We start from the raw sequence: 20056 nt of genomic DNA, 5'->3' as shown, positions 1-20056 counted from the left end.
CGTGAGATAATAAGAGGTGTTTGAATATAAAATAATAAACTTACGTGTTATTTATACGTTTTTTCCAAATTATATAAGCAACGGGTACCTGAATGTTCTACAGTAAGATAATATTAAGATATATTAAAAATTATGGCCCTATTCCTGTAAAGTAGTAAAATGTAAAGGAGAGTTTCCCCTCGGTTTTATTGTTTTATGTAGTGAATATAAAAGTAGGAGCAAGAAATATTAACTTCGGTACGAAAATACCCTAATTGGAACCTAACTTGGATTAAAACCTTCATAATTATTTAAAGCATTTTGATGATGACGTAACAATGGCGAGTTTTTTCTTCAAACATGAGTTCTTAATAATCCCGTAGACCTATATGGCCTCGGTGGCGCAGTAGGCAGCGCGTAAGTCTCATAATCTTAAGGTCGTGAGTTCGATCCTCACCCGGGGCATAATTTTTGTAACATAGCCTCGGTTACGATGTGCAGTTACCATATATCTAAATTCCTTCTCTGATCAACAAAAGTGTCGCCTGGAAATAGATATGTTACTTCGCATAGACACTTGCATCTATTGAACCGCTTCTTTTTGGCATTGATTTTTTTATTAGTTCAATATGCCGCTAAATATTAAACAACATAGGTATTTAAGTCTATAATTGCACGTGCAAGTGGTAAGGGATTTTATGATTATTTTATTATTTTAATTATGTTTTTCCCCTTGGATGCGTATTGATAAAGTGCCGAAGTTCAACTTCAGGTGTCGATCATTAATCTTCCCGCCGCGCGCGCGCCAACAACTTTAAGAATGTTAATTTGAACTTTAGGCTCCGATATTCATCTAAAGTATGAGCAAAGAATTCTTCATTATTTCATAAAATATCGTATCGGAAATTAACGCTGTTTTACTTTCACTGTAAAGTTACTTTTAATATCTTGAAAAATTATTATAGGTATTTCTCTGTCATAGAAGCAATGAAGATTTCCTGTGACTGTACTGCCGATACTCTCATACAGAAACGCATTGTCATCATCACTTACAAAAATACTAAACAGTTTTCTTTCTTGTGGCGGTGTTTCGGCAGTGGGAACCCACGCTAACATTTAGAAACACGTTACATCGAATGTCATATTGTGTGCATTACTTCTATATTACAAAGCTAAAATATACCACAAACCGTAATACTTGGGACATAAAACATAACAGGCTTATAAAGCCGCGACGTAATCACAAAGTTCACGATTCCAGTCCCTAAGGGGGTCGTTTCGACCCCACACCTCTAAATTTATTTGCACTGAGTAATTGTTTGCATTTTTCTCTTTTATATGTTCCTTTTCCAAATAACGTACATTTCTATTTAATCTAGAACTAAATTATGACAAAGATGTCGCCAATAACATGGAGCTGTTAATATGAATGTTGTTTCAAATAAATTGCAATTTAAAGATATTTTTCAGAAATAAAGCGCACGTAACTTACCTTTCGTGATTTACAAATTTAAATGTAAACATAAAGCAAAAAAAATTGAACATTCCATTTGTGGATAAAGCTATTAATTTCGATGACATTTTTCGAAGTTTTTCGAAGAGTCTCGGTAATAAAATGCATTTGCTTGTAATGGGAGGAGGGAAGTAGGTCAACGCTGCACCGGAGTAATTTGTCTCCTTAGGAATTCATGCCAGCGCTGTACAAACATTCTTAGCGCTCCCGCTATATTCACAAGGTGAGCAAATGTACTAAGCCATTTAATATTTTATTATTCATACTGTACATTTATTTTATACACATTAAATTTAGGTACATCTAATACGACTCGAGTGATGGAATAAATAAAATTCTAGAAGGCAGACGTAAAGCTGAGAAAATTTTTCGACTAAAGAAAAAGTAGACTTCTAGTCGTGTCATATAGTTACAGGATACTTACAGGAATTAGATTTTAGTTGGTAAATTTATTTGATATTGCATCTATAAGATTTAGCTAAAGATAAGGTCATTATAGGTCTGCTTATTAGGAGTCCTACAGTGAAAAATCTTGACTTCAATTTCGTTACATACGTAAAAAGTACCAAAATTATAAATCGTTTGTTCAGAAATTCAGAACCATAATGAATGTGTTAAATATTCATAAACTTGAGACATTATAGATTCAAATGCTGAAAGTAATAACAGGCAGTGCACTGAATCGTAGATTATTGCGACTCGGCTCTCTCGTATAGTATTCACCGCAGTTGTGCACGATGTCCGTTCAAATGACAGTGCTTTATTGTCGCTCCAGCCCGCGTCAGATTTCACACTAAATCTAAACCCCTCTGCTGAATAAACGAAGCACAAATTGCATTCAAATTTACACAAGCGTTTTTGTGTTCGAGTATTTTATGTTCAAATGTAGTGTTTGATTTGATATATACATTGCTGCACTTGTTTTATTTGCGACTTTGCAATTTTTATATGACGTGTTTTTGGAATCTGATGGAATCTACCGAAACAAATGACAGTTTACTAAAACAATGCATCAAATATAGAGTAGTAGGTTCACCAAAAAAGTAAATATTCATTTTTACTATATACTTTAACCCATAAATATTAAATATTTTTGGTAAACAGTTTCTTCTACATAAACATAAAAGAACCATAAAACTTTATAGCATACTTTGTCAAGTTACACACATCGATACAATTTGGAAACCAACGCATCTGTTCCTGTCGGCTTATTATGCGCGAAAACAAGACTATGCTTTCAAGTAATTCGGCTAACAGGAGGGGTCTTTTGCCTCCCACTGTACTGTTCACATGAGAGTTTGAATTTGATTGGACCAAAGTTTTTAACATCGAGATTTTGTCCTTTACAATAGTTAATAGATCACTTTGGTTTCCATTTCCTGCTTTGAATTCTTTTATAAAATTTCTACCTAAATATGTTGGAATTTGTTTAATTTGTGCTAAGCAACTACAGCTATATTTGTCGAGACTAAGTTACCTTTAATATCGATGTCGAACTCATTTATGTTAAATGGCGTGTAAGCATTGACTCAGAGTACCAGTTTATCACTTTCGTTCTTTGGAATAGTTATTTTTATCGTTCATTGAATAGTATACCCTATGTTAATTCACGTGTCTACCTCTTTTGATTTATTTGGTAATAAACGCCATGAATCTCTAGACTTCGTGACTAAAGATAATTGCTTTGCGAAGAATCGAATTATTTTCTTCAGTTACTACTTTATGGTACAGTTTATGTTATTTATTAGATTGCCATTTTAATAAGTATAAATTTAATTTTTGTGTTTAAATGTAATGAGTTTAGAGTTCTCTTAAGAAAGAAATTTGCTACAATTATTGAAAATACAGCTTTTCTTTAATCATATTGTTTCGTAAAAAATTTAAAATTTCCGTTGTCGATAAAAAAATATATCATAACTAGCTGTCGCCTGCGACTCTGTCAGAACGGCTTTAAAAATTATTAAATAAGCAGCCTATATGTTCTTTCAGGCTATATATATATTCTACATCTTTGCCAAATTTCATTAAGATCCGTTAAGCCTTTCTGGAGATATCTTCAAACAAACATACATCCAAATATTCACATTTATTGGTTAGAAGTAAGATATCTTGTGTGGCAGTAGCATAGCAGCCTACTGTGAAAAGCTTTGTCGGTTAAGTACGATTCGTTTTATTTCATTATACATTTATAGTGCGACGGAGCTATGTTTTTCCTGCATAAAAAAGGGGTTTATAAAGACTACTTATTTATAGTTATCTCAAGTACTTACCATTTTATCTAAAAAGGTTAAATAAAGTTGATAAAAATCTACATCTTGTCTCTTGTATCAATACATATAGTTTGAGATGTTTATCTGTTCCTGCCAAAGGTTCTTGTTATCTGTGAAGGTAAATAAAACTCTTTGGTAAAAATGTAAATATTTGGAAAACATCCAATGTCACTTTCACTTTCAGTGCTAAGAAATTTTATCAAACAAAATTTAACCCTTACTTCTTTCTTTTTTAACCCTTATAATGGAAACTCCACCAAATATCAGTCAAGGCAATGTTGAATATAAAAGCTCGCAAGATCGCATTCGAGAGTTTGTTGGTAAAGTGAAAATTATACTGGTCGAATCTCCTAAAGGAATTTACTTGCTTAAAAGATTGACCGCAGCCTTTATTGCATTATCACAAATGTTTATTGGAATAAATAATGTGATGATATTGTTTTACGCCTTGAGTTTTAAATCGAACATATTAACTACCTTGCATATATTTTTATGCATGGTTGGGGTAAGTAATCTATATATCTATATATATAAAAGAAAGTCGTGTTAGTTACACCATTTATAACTCAAGAACGGCTGAATCGATTTGACTGAAAATTGGTTTTTTCACCAATTTTCAGCCAGCTTAGAACCAGGAAACGGACATAGGATAATTTTTACCCCGTTTTCTATTTTATTTTTTATTCCGCGCGGACGGAGTCGCGGGTAAAAGCTAGTTATATAATAAATGAACACAAAATTTAGTGTTCATTTAGATCATTGTAGACTAAAGACCTCAATGTGGGATTATTGTTTTATTCTGGGGTGTGTATACAGAAAATCCCTTTAGTTTTTTTCATTTCTATACTAGTTCGTTGTTTTGTTTATACCGCTTGATAAAAGTAGTATTCGTCTATCGTGCGTAGAGAAGAATGGATAAGTGGGAATTTTTTTCATCGTACATTTTCGTCAGATGGGTACATACTAGGTTTTTTGTTCCAAAACAGCAGCTGATAGTCTGGTCTGTACTATACTTACTTTACAGTTCCAACTATGTTTCCCAATCGCAATGTTAAGTCTGAATAACTACAATGGATCAACAGTTACAATGAACAGAGGTGATAGAAAATTCGAACATGTATTTTTGGGCGCATTCGGTATTTTTTGTATTACATTTGGGACTATAACAGTGCTGGCGGATAGAGGCGCTGAAATGACTACACATGCTACATTTGGTGCGTAAGTTTTTGGTGTGTTTTTTTACTTTAATAGACACTGATCTCGGCAACCGTAACAATCGGGCTCAATTACATTTCCATTAATAATAGTTTAGAAAAACAACCATGACGTTTACTTTAACAATGATAAAGTTACCAGACATTGGAAGTCCTTTGTATCTGTTTGTACATAGTTTGACTAGCTGTCTTAAATCTAAAGAACCATATTACTCTGAATTACGCTATAGATAATGTGTTTTTGGTTCCAGGGCATGCTGCGGGTTGTTTAATTTTGCTGAGCTGTATGACAGGATTGTGTTCTAATGGCCAAGGTGTTTTTGTCATCTTCATAAAGTATGTTCATATCCTTACTGGCATATTTGGTTTTATAGCTTCGTCTCTATGTTTTACGTCTGGTTTGTACAGACGTTGCTTTGAAGATTGGGTTCCTGGATCGAGTGTAAATTCTTTCTTAGTAACTTTCTGCTTTGTTTACACTACTGTTATTAGTTTGGTTTCTTTTAGAAGTTTGTTCAAATATTAGGCTATCATCTATTGATATAAATTACTTTATGATTTCCAATGTGTTTTTTTTAAACTGGAATACTGTAGCAAATGCCAGTGTAGACAGTAACTGTTTGTAAATTTACACAAAAACAAACACATTCACAACTCGGTAATTTATAATCACCAAAATATATTTGTTTTTAAGATGTAGGTATGTGAAGAATATATCTTTATTACTGACATGAAATCGAAAAAAATAATAAAATAAACATTAAGATTGGCCGTTAGAATAAAAAAAATAACTAGGTCAGCCTACTGCAATAAAAGCTAAATCATAATAAATTGTTATAATGATCCTATTCTCCTTATCAAGAATACGTGAGAAACCTTATCTACGTTTGCCGCGGAGATACAAATTTAACGTTGACACCTAGAGATAGCTAAAGAACAAAATTGTATTACGATTTGCCTTGCAATATAAACAGAGAATGGATTCCGATTTAGTTAGATCTTTGAACATCAGTAAATCGTAAGAAAATATATTTCCTAAAACTTTAATAACAAACCGAGTTTTATGTTTCTTTTTTGTGCAACCTAGTAAGGACTAAGTAGTATAGTTTTAAATTACATTGTTATATCGTACATAATACGGGTATCGTTCAAGAATATGTAAGGGTTGAAATTCAAAGTCGCTTAACCATGGTACGGTTAACAGTTCGTGGGTGTTTGAACTCTATAGCCCATATGTTGATCGGAGCTAACGTATTTGTGGCATTATGTTTCGCATTTAAATCGAGTCCAATAAGTGCATTCCATTTACATATTGGATTATGTGTAATTGGGGTAAGTTCGATTTTTTTTTTTTTAAATTTTGGTATCAAAATGTAGATTTTTAAATTCAATGTTTTAATTTGCGCTGATTTTGGTGTGAAATCATAACAAATTATTGTGTAATATATAGTATCTGTACACATTTTAAAATTTATTGCATAAAAAATATTCTTAAGAAGAAGGTCCAAATAATAATGTCAAATGTTTTTTATAGACCTTAAACTTGTTTTTTTAAAATATCTCTATCACAGTTCAAAATATCTGCACGAAGTAAATGTTACGATATAGTAACGCCATCTAGTTCTAACAAAAACAAACATTTCACTAATATCATCTTTGTAATATTAAGTAGAAACGAGATGGCTCCACTTTCGGCAGTTTCTAACTCCCCGAGTTTTTATCTGAACTTATCATTGATACTGTTATCTATTCAATAAATCATTGAGATTGCGAAAAATAAGTGCTGTTTTTCCCGAGTGACATAAGCGTAGCTTTATCATGAGACATTTTTTTGGAGATAATATCCGATAATATTAAAACACTTTTACTCACTTATAAAATTAGTTTCGATTCTTATTTATAAGTTTAATTGTAAACAAATTAGAGTTCCGTCTGATGTTAAGATACATTTACACAAACAACCTTACAAGGACTGTCAAATAATCTTTCTTTACAGTACCAACTGCTAATGTCTCATGCAATTCTTTCACTAAACAAAGACAATGCGTGGTCTTCTCGACTACCAGTTCTATACAGAATGCGCCTGCATGTAGCTCTACAAATAGTTGGATCAGTACTGGCGATAGCCGGGTCTATAATCATGATGATGGACAAATCTGTTAACTTTACATCAGTTCACGGAAAACTTGGTAAGATTGATGTGATACATATTTTTGTTTCTATAATTAGTATAAATAATTATATTACACTGAAAGTAGTCGAATAGTTACTTTAACTTTATAATACGCTGTACTTTTTACGGGCCTTGAATTGTGTGCTGATTAATCATTATATGCCATGATCTGTAGTTTGTGACTGTCCATAACAGTGGTAGACGCCAGCAACAACAATATTAGTTGCACTAATGGGCCACCTCGCCTGGTGTAATACCATGACCACACAGAAGACAGGCGTGAAGTGGAAGTAATTTTGCGTTTCGTCTTATGAGTGTGGTGTCTGAGGCCTAATTTTATTGTTCTTTACCTTCCCACCCTTTTCTTATAAAGACATGTTGGCAGGGTGGACGCATAGGAAGGGAAAATATTGTCTTTCTGTGTGTCCGCTCCACCAGCGATTAAAGGGCAACTCATCTGCCATGGAGGATGTGAGCAGCAATAACTTTGTTATTTCGACGAATTCATGTGTCCACTTGCTCGCTTGCCACCTTTATAAAAAAACTTTTATCTAAATTTTTCAGTCTTCAGATTAGACAAATACCATATCAATTATTGTGTATTTTATCAACTTTCCAATCCAAATATTAAAGGGAATGTGTATTAGATAGTAAATATATTATATGACGGATTATTGTTTCAGCTTTAGCGGCATTAATTATTACCGGTATCAGCCTTATCAATGGAACAATCTCGTACTTTTCAAATGGACGAAGAAATACAATTAAGATTGTCAAAATGAATCATGTACTTTTTGGTACACTTGCTTTTGTGATATCATCAGTATGCTTGTGTTTTGGTTATTATAAGAATTCATTTACAAAATGGGCTTCTCCTGGTGTTGCTATAGTAATGATTTGTATAACTTGTATTTATACAGCAATTGTAGTAATTAGACCTGGGAGAACTTTTATAAGAAAATATTCAAATGTTTTTAAAAATAAGATGTGTTAATATGAAGCGTTTTTAAACATCTTTACTTCACTGATTGATTTTAAAATTATTATTTTTTTTAATTGACAAGGACAGTTATAACCATTCCGATGAATTTTATGTCAATGATTGTATTTTTGTATACACTAGCTGTTAATTAATTAATAGCCTATGTGTTCTTCCAGACTATGTTAAGAATTTCAGCGTGATCCCTAAACCCGTAATGGAGATACCCTCTAATATCCATCCATCCATCTAAACTTTCGTATTTTTTAAATATTAGTAAGATATCAATTTTATTAAGCTGAATTTCTTAGATAAATTAATAATCTCATTATAAAATAACTGTTCTAGGAGTTTGACCTAGAGAAAATGAAAATTAACATTGAACATAAGTATATAATTCAGATTTTATGGTACATTATATCCTTAAATATTTTCTTTTGTGAAGGAGGTTTACAAAATCTTAGAAAAAATGTAGAGTTGCATGCAATCATTATCCAATAATATTTATTTATGGTTGAAAGATGAATTTGAGATTCCTTTCGTTTATTGGTAGCTCAAAACACAATAAAAGTACAACAGCGAAATAACATAAGCAATAATAAGAAGGTTTTTTATCTATGAGTAATTATTAATGCATTTTAAGACTCCAAAATAAACATCTTCATTTTTTAACGACTGTGGCTGCTTTTTTGAAAAATGTTATAAATGGATTTGTCAATATTATAAAACCGAAGATTCCAGTAAAGGCTATTAGGGCGTCCGTAAAATCTTCTGACGCCCAGCTTCTAAAGAATGGCTTATCAAAACCGTAACAAAGACTGATGCATGCTGCACCAAATGCTACGATTCCAAAACAAATGTGTGTTAGTTTGGAAATAGATGCATTGAAAATACTTCGCCATTCGTAAGCGTATAACGATGTAAGACCATTCAGAAAACAGGCAACTGTGAATACCATTGCTACCAAGGCTGAAAAAGAAATAAAAAAATAAAATTAACACGAATAAAGGTGATTCGCAGATTTAAAAAAAATTAATCGAAAACAATTGGTAATTTTAAGAATTATGACACATGAATGCCCTATGAAAGTTAGTGAAGAAATATTGAATAACTTTTTTAAAAGTAATATCTTACCGAATTGTCCATGGTAGGTATTCCAATGTACTGATTTGTCGAGTATCTTTATAAAGGATCCAGCTAAAGCGAGTCCGGAGCCTAGAATTTGTAAGATCCAGTGAGCGCGCCGTTTGTCCACCAGTCTTAGCTTCGAAGACCAGCCGCTGCCAGACAGGCTGAGAATAGACTGCGCCATAAGCAGTTGGTACTAAAAGAAAATATTATAGCACTTTAAAATAATAGAATAATAAGTATACAATTTATAAAGTTTTTTATATTTGTCAGTCAGTATTTCAATGTTGTGTAACAACACACTAGCCAGAATTAACAAATTCTGCCTAGTCCGTGTCGTAATTGAACCTAATATTATCTTCACTAGAAATTTAATTAAAGGAAGGGTATTATTGGCAATTCGTACGCTATTAACCATTTGATTGAAGGATAAATATTAAGCCAAAGATCGGAAAATATATGAAAAAAAAAACTTACCCCAATAACACACAGAACAATATGTAACGAAGTCGCTCCCAAGGGCAGGCCATTCCGTAACGCAAACAACAAGGAAATACCGACCACAGTACCAATTAAAATGTTAGCTAACAGATTCAAAGTTGATTGAAAAATATACAAATTATAATTGACTTCTTGTCCCGGCAAGTTTTGAGTTTTATTTTCCCTCGTCACCATTTCTGGGTCAGGAGTGAAATTTGTTTCCACTGTATTAGGCGCCATTTCATATGTTTGAACTACAAATGTTTCCGTGTAACTGTGTAACTGGAAAATGTATGATGAATATATACTTAGTTGGTAGTATGTGAGCGACTTTATCAGTATCGATTGAAGGAATGCGCCAATCATAAATTTTTGTCAGAATTCTAAATTCAATCATAAAAAAACGCATTTTTTAGGGTTCCGTATCTAGAAAGAAAAAAACGGAAACCCTATAGGAACACTTTGTTATCCGTCCGTCTGTCTGTCAAAACGCTTTTTCTCAGGAAAGCGTAAAGGTATTGTATACTAGATTTATATAAAACGCTCAGGTCTAATGTCCTTTTTAGGTGTAAAAAAATCAAACGTCTAAGTCAACGCAATCAAAAAATACAGATGTTTGTGCCCCAAATTTTCGACACTCGCAAGGGAATAAAATCCTACGGGGTATTTTTCTTGAACTCAGGATCTTGAAATTTGATACATAGCAACGTCTTATAGCACAGATAAAGGAAAAATTGCGAAAAAATTTTACACATATGGTGATACAGGTTTGTACGGAACACTCGGTGCGGGTGTCCGACTCGCACTAGGTTGGTTTTATCATTGTATTGATTAAAATTTATAAACGTAATTATAAGTACACATTATAGTATAAAATGATAAAATGATACTATGTCTGCTATGAAATAAGACTGATTAATGATATGCTGATCTCAAAGGTTAAAATTAATTTTATTGACTTACTTCAGAATTCTATAGGTACCAATCCGTTATTTTAATACTGAGTAATAATCGTAGATATATATAAACAAGGTAAAAGACCTCACGAAGAAACCAATCCTTATTATCACAGAAATTATATATCTCGACAGATAAAAAATAAAACGAGTTACTTTTTAAACATTAATGTGTAATAAATATTTTGATATGCTTACAATCAAAGTAATTAAAGATGAAATTTTAGAATTATATACATATTTTCTAATGTGTTACACAGTTAAGAAATACAAACATATTATTAATACAGAATAGACTTGTTTATGTTCTTACAAACTTAAATAAAATGTAGACTTATGAAACTCAAAGTGAGGCTTAGCACACATAACTTTATTTTAAAGCAATTCGTTCTCAAAGTAATTTGTCGACACTGAGATATTGTATCAAAGTGAGTCAACTATGCCACATTTTCGGGTGACAGCTGATAAAAACGCGTATTAATACTGTCAAATCAAATGTATTGCGATTACGGATTACTTTTTGATGGAGAAAATACATTGGAAATATTTTATTTCAAACGAATGACAAGAGGTTAATGTTTTTCGCATGTATATAGGTAATTATTTATGTGGGTTTGTATGTATATAAATTCCATTGTGACGATCTAGAGACTAAACGACTGAACTAATTTTGATGACGTATTCTTGACGTATTCTTTTCCGGAGTGTCGTCAAAATTAGTGAACGAGTTCAAATCTCACTCAATCATTTTCACGTTGCCAAATCATTTTGTTCGATGTTTTTAAGTATACTAGCATTGTTTTCGGAATTAATAAAGATAATGGTAACTGAGATTCTGTTAATTTTCTTAGTATTATTTATAGAAAAACCCGTATTGTGCTGGTTAAGTCAATAAAGTTTCTAAATTTTTAGGTGGCATTATCATAGCAAAAAAGAACAACGTGGAAATACTACAATTGTAGATACATATTAAGTTATTCTTTCAGGCGAAGTAAATGAATATTCGAAAATTAAACAAAATCAAATTAAGTATGTGAAGTTGTGTATAAGAATCTTCTAGAATTACAACGATAAATGTTACACGTAAAATTGGTTCCGCTTATTTCTTTTTAGCAGTCATCGCTTTTGAGTAAAAAGTAATACACGGGTTAATTATAACTATGAAAGTGAATATACCAGTGAAGGCAATCAGTGTATCAGTGAAGGAAGGGGTTGCCCAAGTTCTGAAGTTGAATTTATCGAACCCATAGCAAAGACTGATACTTGAAGCGGCGAATGCTACGGTTCCGAAACAGATGTGCGTCAGCTTAGAGATAGTGCCGTTGAAGATTCTACGCCATTCGTACGCGTATAATGAAGCCAAACCATTGATTAAACTGGTAACGGTGAAAACAATTGCCACCAACGCTGAAAAAGAAATTCATTACTTTTTTATATTTAACCGTGTTTTATGTAAGTTTATCGTTATCTCTGTTTTTTAAGAAAAGACGAGAGGGATGGTCATTAGATTGTTACATAAGAATATTGCAGTGGAAGTACACTAATTACAAAACCAATATCACTGCATAAAGTGAGATATTGTAATATTTTTTAAGGTGCAAGTAATTTTCCGCATAGGAAATAAGCTTTGGTAGAGTATTTTTATAAACATGTTATCTTAGGCACAATAACATTGAGTAATTTTAATATTTTGTTAATCATTACAAATTATCTGAAATGAAAACGATAAATCAAAACTGAATAGTAGATAACATAAATTGTGACGTCATAAAATAAATAAGTTATGATGAACTTGTTATACATAATTTTCTGAAATATTGTAGATTTTATTTGAAATATATAGTTGACATTCAATTATTCATAATATTTGAAAAATTTTGCTTTCAACTTTCACTTCTGGATTCGCCTTTTTTAATTTAAGTAACTCACCGAATTGTCCATGGTATGTATTCCAGTGGACACTTTTATCTAGAATCTTGATAAAATTTCCAGCCAAGGCTATACCTGAGCCAAGTATTTGTAGGATCCAATGTGCTCGACGTTTGTCGACCAGTCTCAGTTTTGAAGACCAGCCGTTCTCAGAAGATAGACTAAGAATAGATTCTGCCATAAGCAATTGGTGCTAAAAGATAAGAAAATATGGATAAAGCTACTTTGAAAAAAAAATTTATGGAGAATGAGGGAAATCCCAATAATCAGTTTCGCATTATGTATATCGTAATCTTGTTTGTCTGGGTCAAAAAGGTTAATCGTATCATCTCATTAATCGGTATTAAACATATTTAATCAATATTTACTTAGAAATTCTAATCGTTGGTTTCTGAGACCGAAATATCTGTATAAAACATATCGTCATCCCTGTCATTATCTTTAACTTTGGGGATTTTGGACTCAGAAACCCACGACAAGTGATGTAAACTCTAGATTTTTGTTCACTTAACTAATTTAAGCATATTGTGTATATGAAAGATGTAAAAAAGAAAACATAAAATAATGTGAATTTAGTAAATGGTACAGCAATAATAATTATAATACTACAGTAATACAATTACAATAAATTTAATACTTAGCTAGAATTTTTCAAGATCGACTGAGGATTCTAGTTTTTATAAATCTCTGTTAATTAAAAATAATGGCATAAACGTATTCGTTTTAAATTGAAAGTTTAATTTTAATAGTACTTACCCCAATAACACACAGAATGATATGCATGGGTGTTGATCCCAAAGGTAAGCCATTCCTCAATGAAAACAACACAGCAACACCCACGACAACACCAATTAATATATGAGCTAGCAAATTTAACGTCGAACTAAAGATGTATAAATTATAATTGATTCCTTCTTGAGGCTTTGCTGTAACTTGATTTTTACTTTCAACACCAATATCTGTCTCGGGAGAGAAACTCGGCTCCACGACGTTTGGCGGCATTTTGCACGTCTTCTTTTAAGATTACAGAACAAATGATAATACACGTGTCAAAATTGTATTTATAGTGAACTATTAAAAAGATTATTCTCGGTGATTGACTTTATCTATATAGATAGAAATATAAAATCGCAGAAAATATAATTAGACCCTATGGTATGCACATCGTATTACGTTCACATGATAAGATTGTAATTATAAATCGGTAAATCAGATTCAGATAAATGTTATATTAAAAATTCAAGACATTATTGTTCATTAACAGAAATCATAAAATAAAGTGGTACGAAATCTAGATTTAAAACATTAATGTATGTGGATCGATGAATGAATTGTATTTGATAAGTAACAGCTACGAAAAAAGGACTTTACTCCATGCGAACATGGACATATTTTTAAAAGCATCAAACTTTAAATCCGTTGTAATTCGTAGACTAACGACTGAGCAACACATATGTATTGTAGCAAAGCTATATTGCATTTGGTTTGTGCCACAATATTCGTCGTTTAACCATAGGTTTCGACTGCCAAAACACATGTATATAACACTTGTCATCCCTCTCGTTCTGCTTGAAAAATAATGAGGTAACAAATGGTTTTTTAATTTTGTTTCGGTAATGTAAACTCATGGATAGCGTCCGCTATAAAAACGCAATGCAAGCAAAATACCAATTTTGTATAATTAATATCACAATAAAATATTATACTAGTATTTTTTTACTTCATCATGATTATGAAAGCAATGAAAAGATAAAGTCATTAAACCGCGAAGTCCTCAGAATAAACACTCGCCCTGAAGATGGACCCCCGACGGTTCCGAAACTAGTCAGTGCCGTCACCGGACGATCACACGTAATTCAAGCCGTTTCTTAATTAATTAAAGTCATTAAAGACTAAAATATGTCAATGATTTCTTTTGAGTAGGTATAACAAATGTATGAAGTAGGCCGTAACGAAACACAATTTGCTTACCGTCGGCAAATTTCACCATGTAACCCTTAAATTTAATTGGATCAAATTCCATTAGTACAGGTCGAATGAGGTCCCTCAATTGTGCTGACCAAAACACCAGTTTATTACGCGGCCCGTACGTTAGTATACTTTCCCCACCTTTATATTTTGTAATTTAATAATAGGTTTATATCGAAATTAATATACATTTCTCAATTTTAGGAACATACCTCGTGGTCGGATTTCTTTTCGATTTGAATCATTCTTTGATGTCAATCTTTCAGTGTCACATGTGTATACTAAATAGGCTAACTATTGTTCGGAAAGTCATTTCGTTTTTATTTCTATTTTCTATGTTTAATAATGCCTTTATCAGCTCTAACCGAGCTTCCAGGGCGTGCCGCATCTTCGTAGAAAATACACGAATCCTAAGTCGGGAAAAAACGAAGTGACTTTCCGAACGACCTATTATAAACTAATAGTTAAGTACCATTGTTTATCGCAATTTAATATCATAAGGGTTTTCACAGAATCAATCAATCACAGAAAATGTTATGTGCTTTTTTCTACGAGTATTTAATGTTGCAATGTTAATTCATATTCATTATTATAATGGCGATTTGTTAGGGATCGTAGAATTTAGTCTAAAATTACTTAGATGTTGGTACGAAGAATTCAATAACAGAGAGACGTTTGTAAACGCACCGGGCCCAGCTTTCATTTGGCGTCTCCCCTAGGCACTTAACTTTACATTAAAATTGTCCAAGCGCGAAATTGATCTCTTAGTGAGGGGATCGCTCGGTGAAAATATAAATTGCCACGTGACACTATTGACATTTTATTCAACCAAGTATTTATTTTGCTTAGCAATGAACAATTTTTTTTAGATTAAAAAAGAACTGTGAAAATAGGTAAGCAACCTACTAATTTTATCAGCGGCGGTATACCATAATTTTATTTAGCGACTAGTTTTGTTATTAAATAATCAACTCAACAGAATCAATTTGAATAATGTGTACATCAGTTATATGCTTGGTTTACCCTATATCGTACGTGAAGCTTTTATTAAAATTCTCCACTTACTGTGGATTTCTGACACCAAATTACTCGTTTATAGCATGTTGTTATCTCTGTTTTGTCAAAGGTCACAGGGATAACGTTATGTTTTATGCAAAGATTTTGGTCTAAGAAACCTACGGTTACTTGTTATAGAAATTCTTTAATTCCTTTGTTTCCTTTTGCATTATTGTAAATTTTTATCAATATCTATGCATAGGTAATAACCATATTGAAATTTCACAAGAATATGTTTGTTTTATTCTGGAAGTAAATGCAAAAAGCAGGTGAAAATTCTTAATCACTGATCAGTCAAATAAATCATCAGTAATAGATTTATTTGAAAGATAAATTATTATATTGCTTGTGTCAGCGTCTTCAATAAACCGAAATCCAACGGAAATTGTAGCATACAAATATTACATCAAACGTATACACTGATCATATAAAATTAGAAGTGACGTTATTTTATGTTGTACAGATACACTTATCTATTTATCGGACCGATTCGGATATTTCTACATATTCTTTATAAGATTCTTTATTGCATACTTAAATGATTACAACATCAGTATCGCCTTGGCTCCTTAACTAGGTTCACCTGTATTTAAGGAGCCAATGACTTCCCTTTCTATTGCATCATACAAAATAGACAATGAGTTTAACAAATGTAATAATTAAAGTAGAAATTAAATTATTTTAAAAACATTAATTAGAAAAAAAAATATTGAAACTAAATTAACTAGAAATACACGTGTTAAAATAATTTTAATATGTTTTTGTGTTTATGCTAGCTACTATTAGATTTTAAATAGAACAGATATAGGTATTGCCATACTGTGACCGCAGTTAAAATTTATAATTTTCCATTACAAACCAACTTGACTAAAAACCCGCTGGTTAATAACTTAATAATTTACACTGACCTTTTTTCCTTTTTATTTTATTTGGGACTTGACATATAATCATGGAATTCGAAATAATGCATCGTTTCAAGACACTTCCGTTCGTAATAAGTAATTTGATCGCTACTCAAATCTTGATAGAAATGGGACGTAATCAAGGATTAATTTTCTACTTGGATTATTTTCAATCCACTGCCGTATGTGAGCTTTACCTATGCCTTCAATTTAAAGGGGCTTCACATTTCGGTTGATAAATAATTTACGTTTGAGGTATTTTAATAGCAAAGAAGCATACAGTATTCGCTTATCAATGCAAGTAATTTGGGAGTACCTTTTTTTTAATATTATAATTGTATTATAGTTGCAAAAGATGATACTTTTCTTTTATTTTTGTTGAAGTATGCATTTAAAAGGTTAAAAATGAGTCAAGAGTTTTCATGGGAAAGTTGACCGATAAAATGTGCTATAAATTTTAAACTATAAAGTGTTGTATTAACAAAATAGATAAGACGTATTGTTGGAAAATATTAAATTTATGTTGGCGCTCAGTACACACTCGAATGAAGGCTTCTTTTCATTTTATAGCTTGTGTGTGAAGATTTACGGCGGCCTTAAAATAAAATACAATTTCATACCTCACTCTGCGGCCCACATGCAGGGAATTATAAAAATCTACATAAGAAATGTGCTTCAAGATTTCATTTTCAGCACTCGTATTTTATTAAAATGACAGTTATTTTGATAATAAAAAAGATGTACACGTTGTTATGTTTTACATTAATGCGTGAAAGTATAGGTATTAAATTAGTTTAAGCATATTTGGAATCGTTGTATAACGCGTGATTTATCCAAGGATAAAATATGTAATCTGTTAACATTGATAAATATTTATCACCGTGTTAGATAACTTTTGGTGTAATGAAAAATTTATCTTTAATTAGTATAATTTTATATTCAATTCATATAATATATCCTGGTAGGAATATCATTCATAATCTATTTGAAAATTTGTCTTTAGCAATTGACAATGAGTAATCAACGTGATTTTGTAGGGACAATTCATAATTTGTAAGCTGGTTTAGCAATAAATGGAAAATTTAAAATGAGTTACATTTTCCTTTAGATTACAATTTACAACTATAAAAATATACACTATCCATACCGGAATAAAATCTGGCTTATTTTACTTCAATTTTTATTACAGGGGTCGAAAAAGGGACGTAAACAAATTAATGAAAAAATAAAAAGGTACATTCATGTTACATAATAAATAGGCAGCTCTCAGAGTGGGAATGTAATAATTAATGCGCTTAGGGTAAGGCCGTAGTATACTAAGCATCAATAGTAAAGGCGCGATGCTCTGTCGGCGGAAATCCGGAAAGTATTTCCGCGCCGCGCCGTGTATTACAGAGCGGCCCGTATTAACTTACGTATATGTGCCCTCTTCACTTTGATACAGGGTGAAGCAATTTTCGCGATATTAAATTGTAATTTTTAGATTCTTACTCTGAGCTTACATAACGAAAACACTGGTACAAATACATATATTGTATATTTTATCTATGACCATAGATGACCATTTAAAATTCAGGTTTACACTTTGAAGCTTTCCTGTAACAAAATTGTTTATGTATTAATCACTCGTTTTATTTATTTTTTGCTCTGTATCATAATTTTATTGTAGTTTTTCTTCCAACAGCATATATCATACCGGTTTGAACTAGAATTGTATCCCGCAGGGCTCTGGATGGTGGCTCACTTGCCGATTACTCTACATTATTAAAACGATAATAGGGTAACGCATTAAGGCGCGTTATGGGCTAATATTAGTAGCTGTATGCAGCATTGTGTTGGATTGTACGATATATTGTTAGAGTATGGAAAAAGCTGTGTCTATAATAATTAGTAAATCTACCATACGGATGATCTAAATACTATGAACTTTTCCATATATCTTCATCATAGTCATAGTTATAGCATAGCATTTCCTTCTTACGCATATCCTCATTTAAACGATCCATCTACACTGTCTTCGGTCTATAATAGCATTTTTTCTAAATGTATATAAAATGTATAGTTGTAATTAAGGCAAGGTTTTCTTATTCGTGGCTAATTTAGTAGAACGAAGAGCAAAATGGCAATTAGGCATTGCAATTGCAGACAATTTAAACTTTAATGTTTTATTGGAAAACTGCAAGTTACAAAATACATAGCTCCAATAAACATTGTGGCAAAGTTGGACTATAAAATTATAAGTTTGAGACTAGACTGGTCAACAGTTGGGGGCTACTTCGTATCTACAATGCGGCGTTGGCGCGCTGGTCAGATGGAAACTTCAAAATTAATTTCGAAGTTTGATCGAAAAATGTTTTCTCCGTCGCGTCGTCCGTAAATCCTTGACTTAGAGCATCGCCAATCCAATAAAGTGTGTGTATGTAACATTATATTACATTACTTAAATTATTTTTCAACCAGAAATTACATTTTTAATACAATTTTTTTGTATTAAAAAAAATGTGTAATAGTTACAATTTCGGAAATAAGAAGGACAAGATGAGGCGAAAAATTATTAAGCGTCAATGTGTCAACGTTACGCAAAATTTTGCTGTTTTGTTGTTTGGTATTAAGCTAATAAAAACAAGTGATAATGGAAATTATTTTTCAAAAAATAGTGCCAGTTAATGTTACTTTCTTACTGTCTATTAGACATAATTATTGACATAACGCATTATTAAAATATTTACACCTCGACGTAACTTAAAGAATGTTGTTATTAAAATGTAATCTTCAAAATGACGTATTTGTGTCAATCGTTATCAATGTTGGAATTAAATACCAGAAATGATTAACAGTAATTAAAATGATTAGGTAAGGTAGCGGCACTTATCTAAAAATGCACAAGTACTAAAAACGTTATAAGAATTATAAAAATTAAAAATTGACACGTTCAACGTCTTTAGTTCCAAAGAGGTTACATACTACCTAGAATATCGTATCGTTATTAAGTCTATGAAATTCATAACTCCATGTATCTTATATTAATCACACTAGTTGTCTCCCGCGACTCCGTCATAATTACCGTTACGTCTCCGTCTTAACTTCACATTAATTAATAGTAGTAGTAAAATAGTATTCGTTAGTCTATGTGTTCTTGCAGACTACGATCTACATCCATGTCAAATTTCATCGAGATCCATGCAGCCGTTCTGGAGATCGAGTTATAACAAACATTCATCCATCCATACATCTGAATATTCGCATTTATAATACTATATAAAGTAATATTAGGCTTATTTTTTTTAAAATACGTAGTATGAAATTAATTCTATCTAAACTTCTTGATTAACTAACGAGCTATACTGGTTTTGAACTTTGTTGTTGAGCGCCCACATATTAACTTTACAAGTTTCTTTTAGTTGCACTTTAAACAATTTAGATTCCTATTTTATAGCAGCTTAATTTAATGAAATATTTAAAGAACGTTATTTAATAAAGTAGATAATAAGAACTTAATAAAATTGGTT

The 20056-nt window shown here is 31.7% G+C and overlaps 4 protein-coding genes and 1 non-coding gene across 5 annotated transcripts; 3 read left to right on the top strand and 2 right to left on the bottom strand.

Annotated features, from left to right (window-relative positions):
• The first annotated feature begins 371 nt into the window (after positions 1 to 371).
• Positions 372 to 444, top strand: Trnam-cau. The gene has a single exon. It is a non-coding gene; the product is annotated as a tRNA-Met (tRNA).
• A 3562-nt stretch (positions 445 to 4006) lies between these two features.
• LOC106710844 lies at positions 4007 to 5899 on the top strand. The gene is made up of 4 exons (XM_014503030.2): positions 4007 to 4267; positions 4787 to 4976; positions 5228 to 5312; positions 5839 to 5899. Exons 1-4 carry the CDS (start codon positions 4007 to 4009, stop codon positions 5897 to 5899), a joined length of 597 nt encoding a protein of 198 aa, XP_014358516.2.
• Positions 5900 to 5953: 54 nt separating this feature from the next.
• LOC106711149 lies at positions 5954 to 8305 on the top strand. The gene is made up of 3 exons (XM_014503388.2): positions 5954 to 6308; positions 6973 to 7165; positions 7833 to 8305. Exons 1-3 carry the CDS (start codon positions 6165 to 6167, stop codon positions 8141 to 8143), a joined length of 648 nt encoding a protein of 215 aa, XP_014358874.2. The 5' UTR covers positions 5954 to 6164; the 3' UTR covers positions 8144 to 8305.
• A 215-nt stretch (positions 8306 to 8520) lies between these two features.
• LOC106711029 lies at positions 8521 to 10095 on the bottom strand. The gene is made up of 3 exons (XM_014503244.2): positions 9734 to 10095; positions 9263 to 9452; positions 8521 to 9097 (listed from the first exon to the last, which is right to left on the bottom strand). The coding sequence occupies exons 1-3, from the start codon at positions 9974 to 9976 to the stop codon at positions 8790 to 8792; spliced, it is 741 nt and encodes a 246-aa protein (XP_014358730.1). The 5' UTR covers positions 9977 to 10095; the 3' UTR covers positions 8521 to 8789.
• A 1566-nt stretch (positions 10096 to 11661) lies between these two features.
• LOC106711131 lies at positions 11662 to 13637 on the bottom strand. Its single transcript, XM_014503367.2, has 3 exons — positions 13378 to 13637; positions 12622 to 12814; positions 11662 to 12099 (listed from the first exon to the last, which is right to left on the bottom strand). Exons 1-3 carry the CDS (start codon positions 13621 to 13623, stop codon positions 11792 to 11794), a joined length of 747 nt encoding a protein of 248 aa, XP_014358853.2. The 5' UTR covers positions 13624 to 13637; the 3' UTR covers positions 11662 to 11791.
• Between the last annotated feature and the right edge of the window lie 6419 nt (positions 13638 to 20056).

This window comes from Papilio machaon, chromosome 14 (assembly GCF_912999745.1).
Source record: "Papilio machaon chromosome 14, ilPapMach1.1, whole genome shotgun sequence".
NCBI lineage: Eukaryota > Metazoa > Arthropoda > Insecta > Lepidoptera > Papilionidae > Papilio > Papilio machaon.
This window is presented reverse-complemented; position numbering and strand designations above follow the sequence as displayed.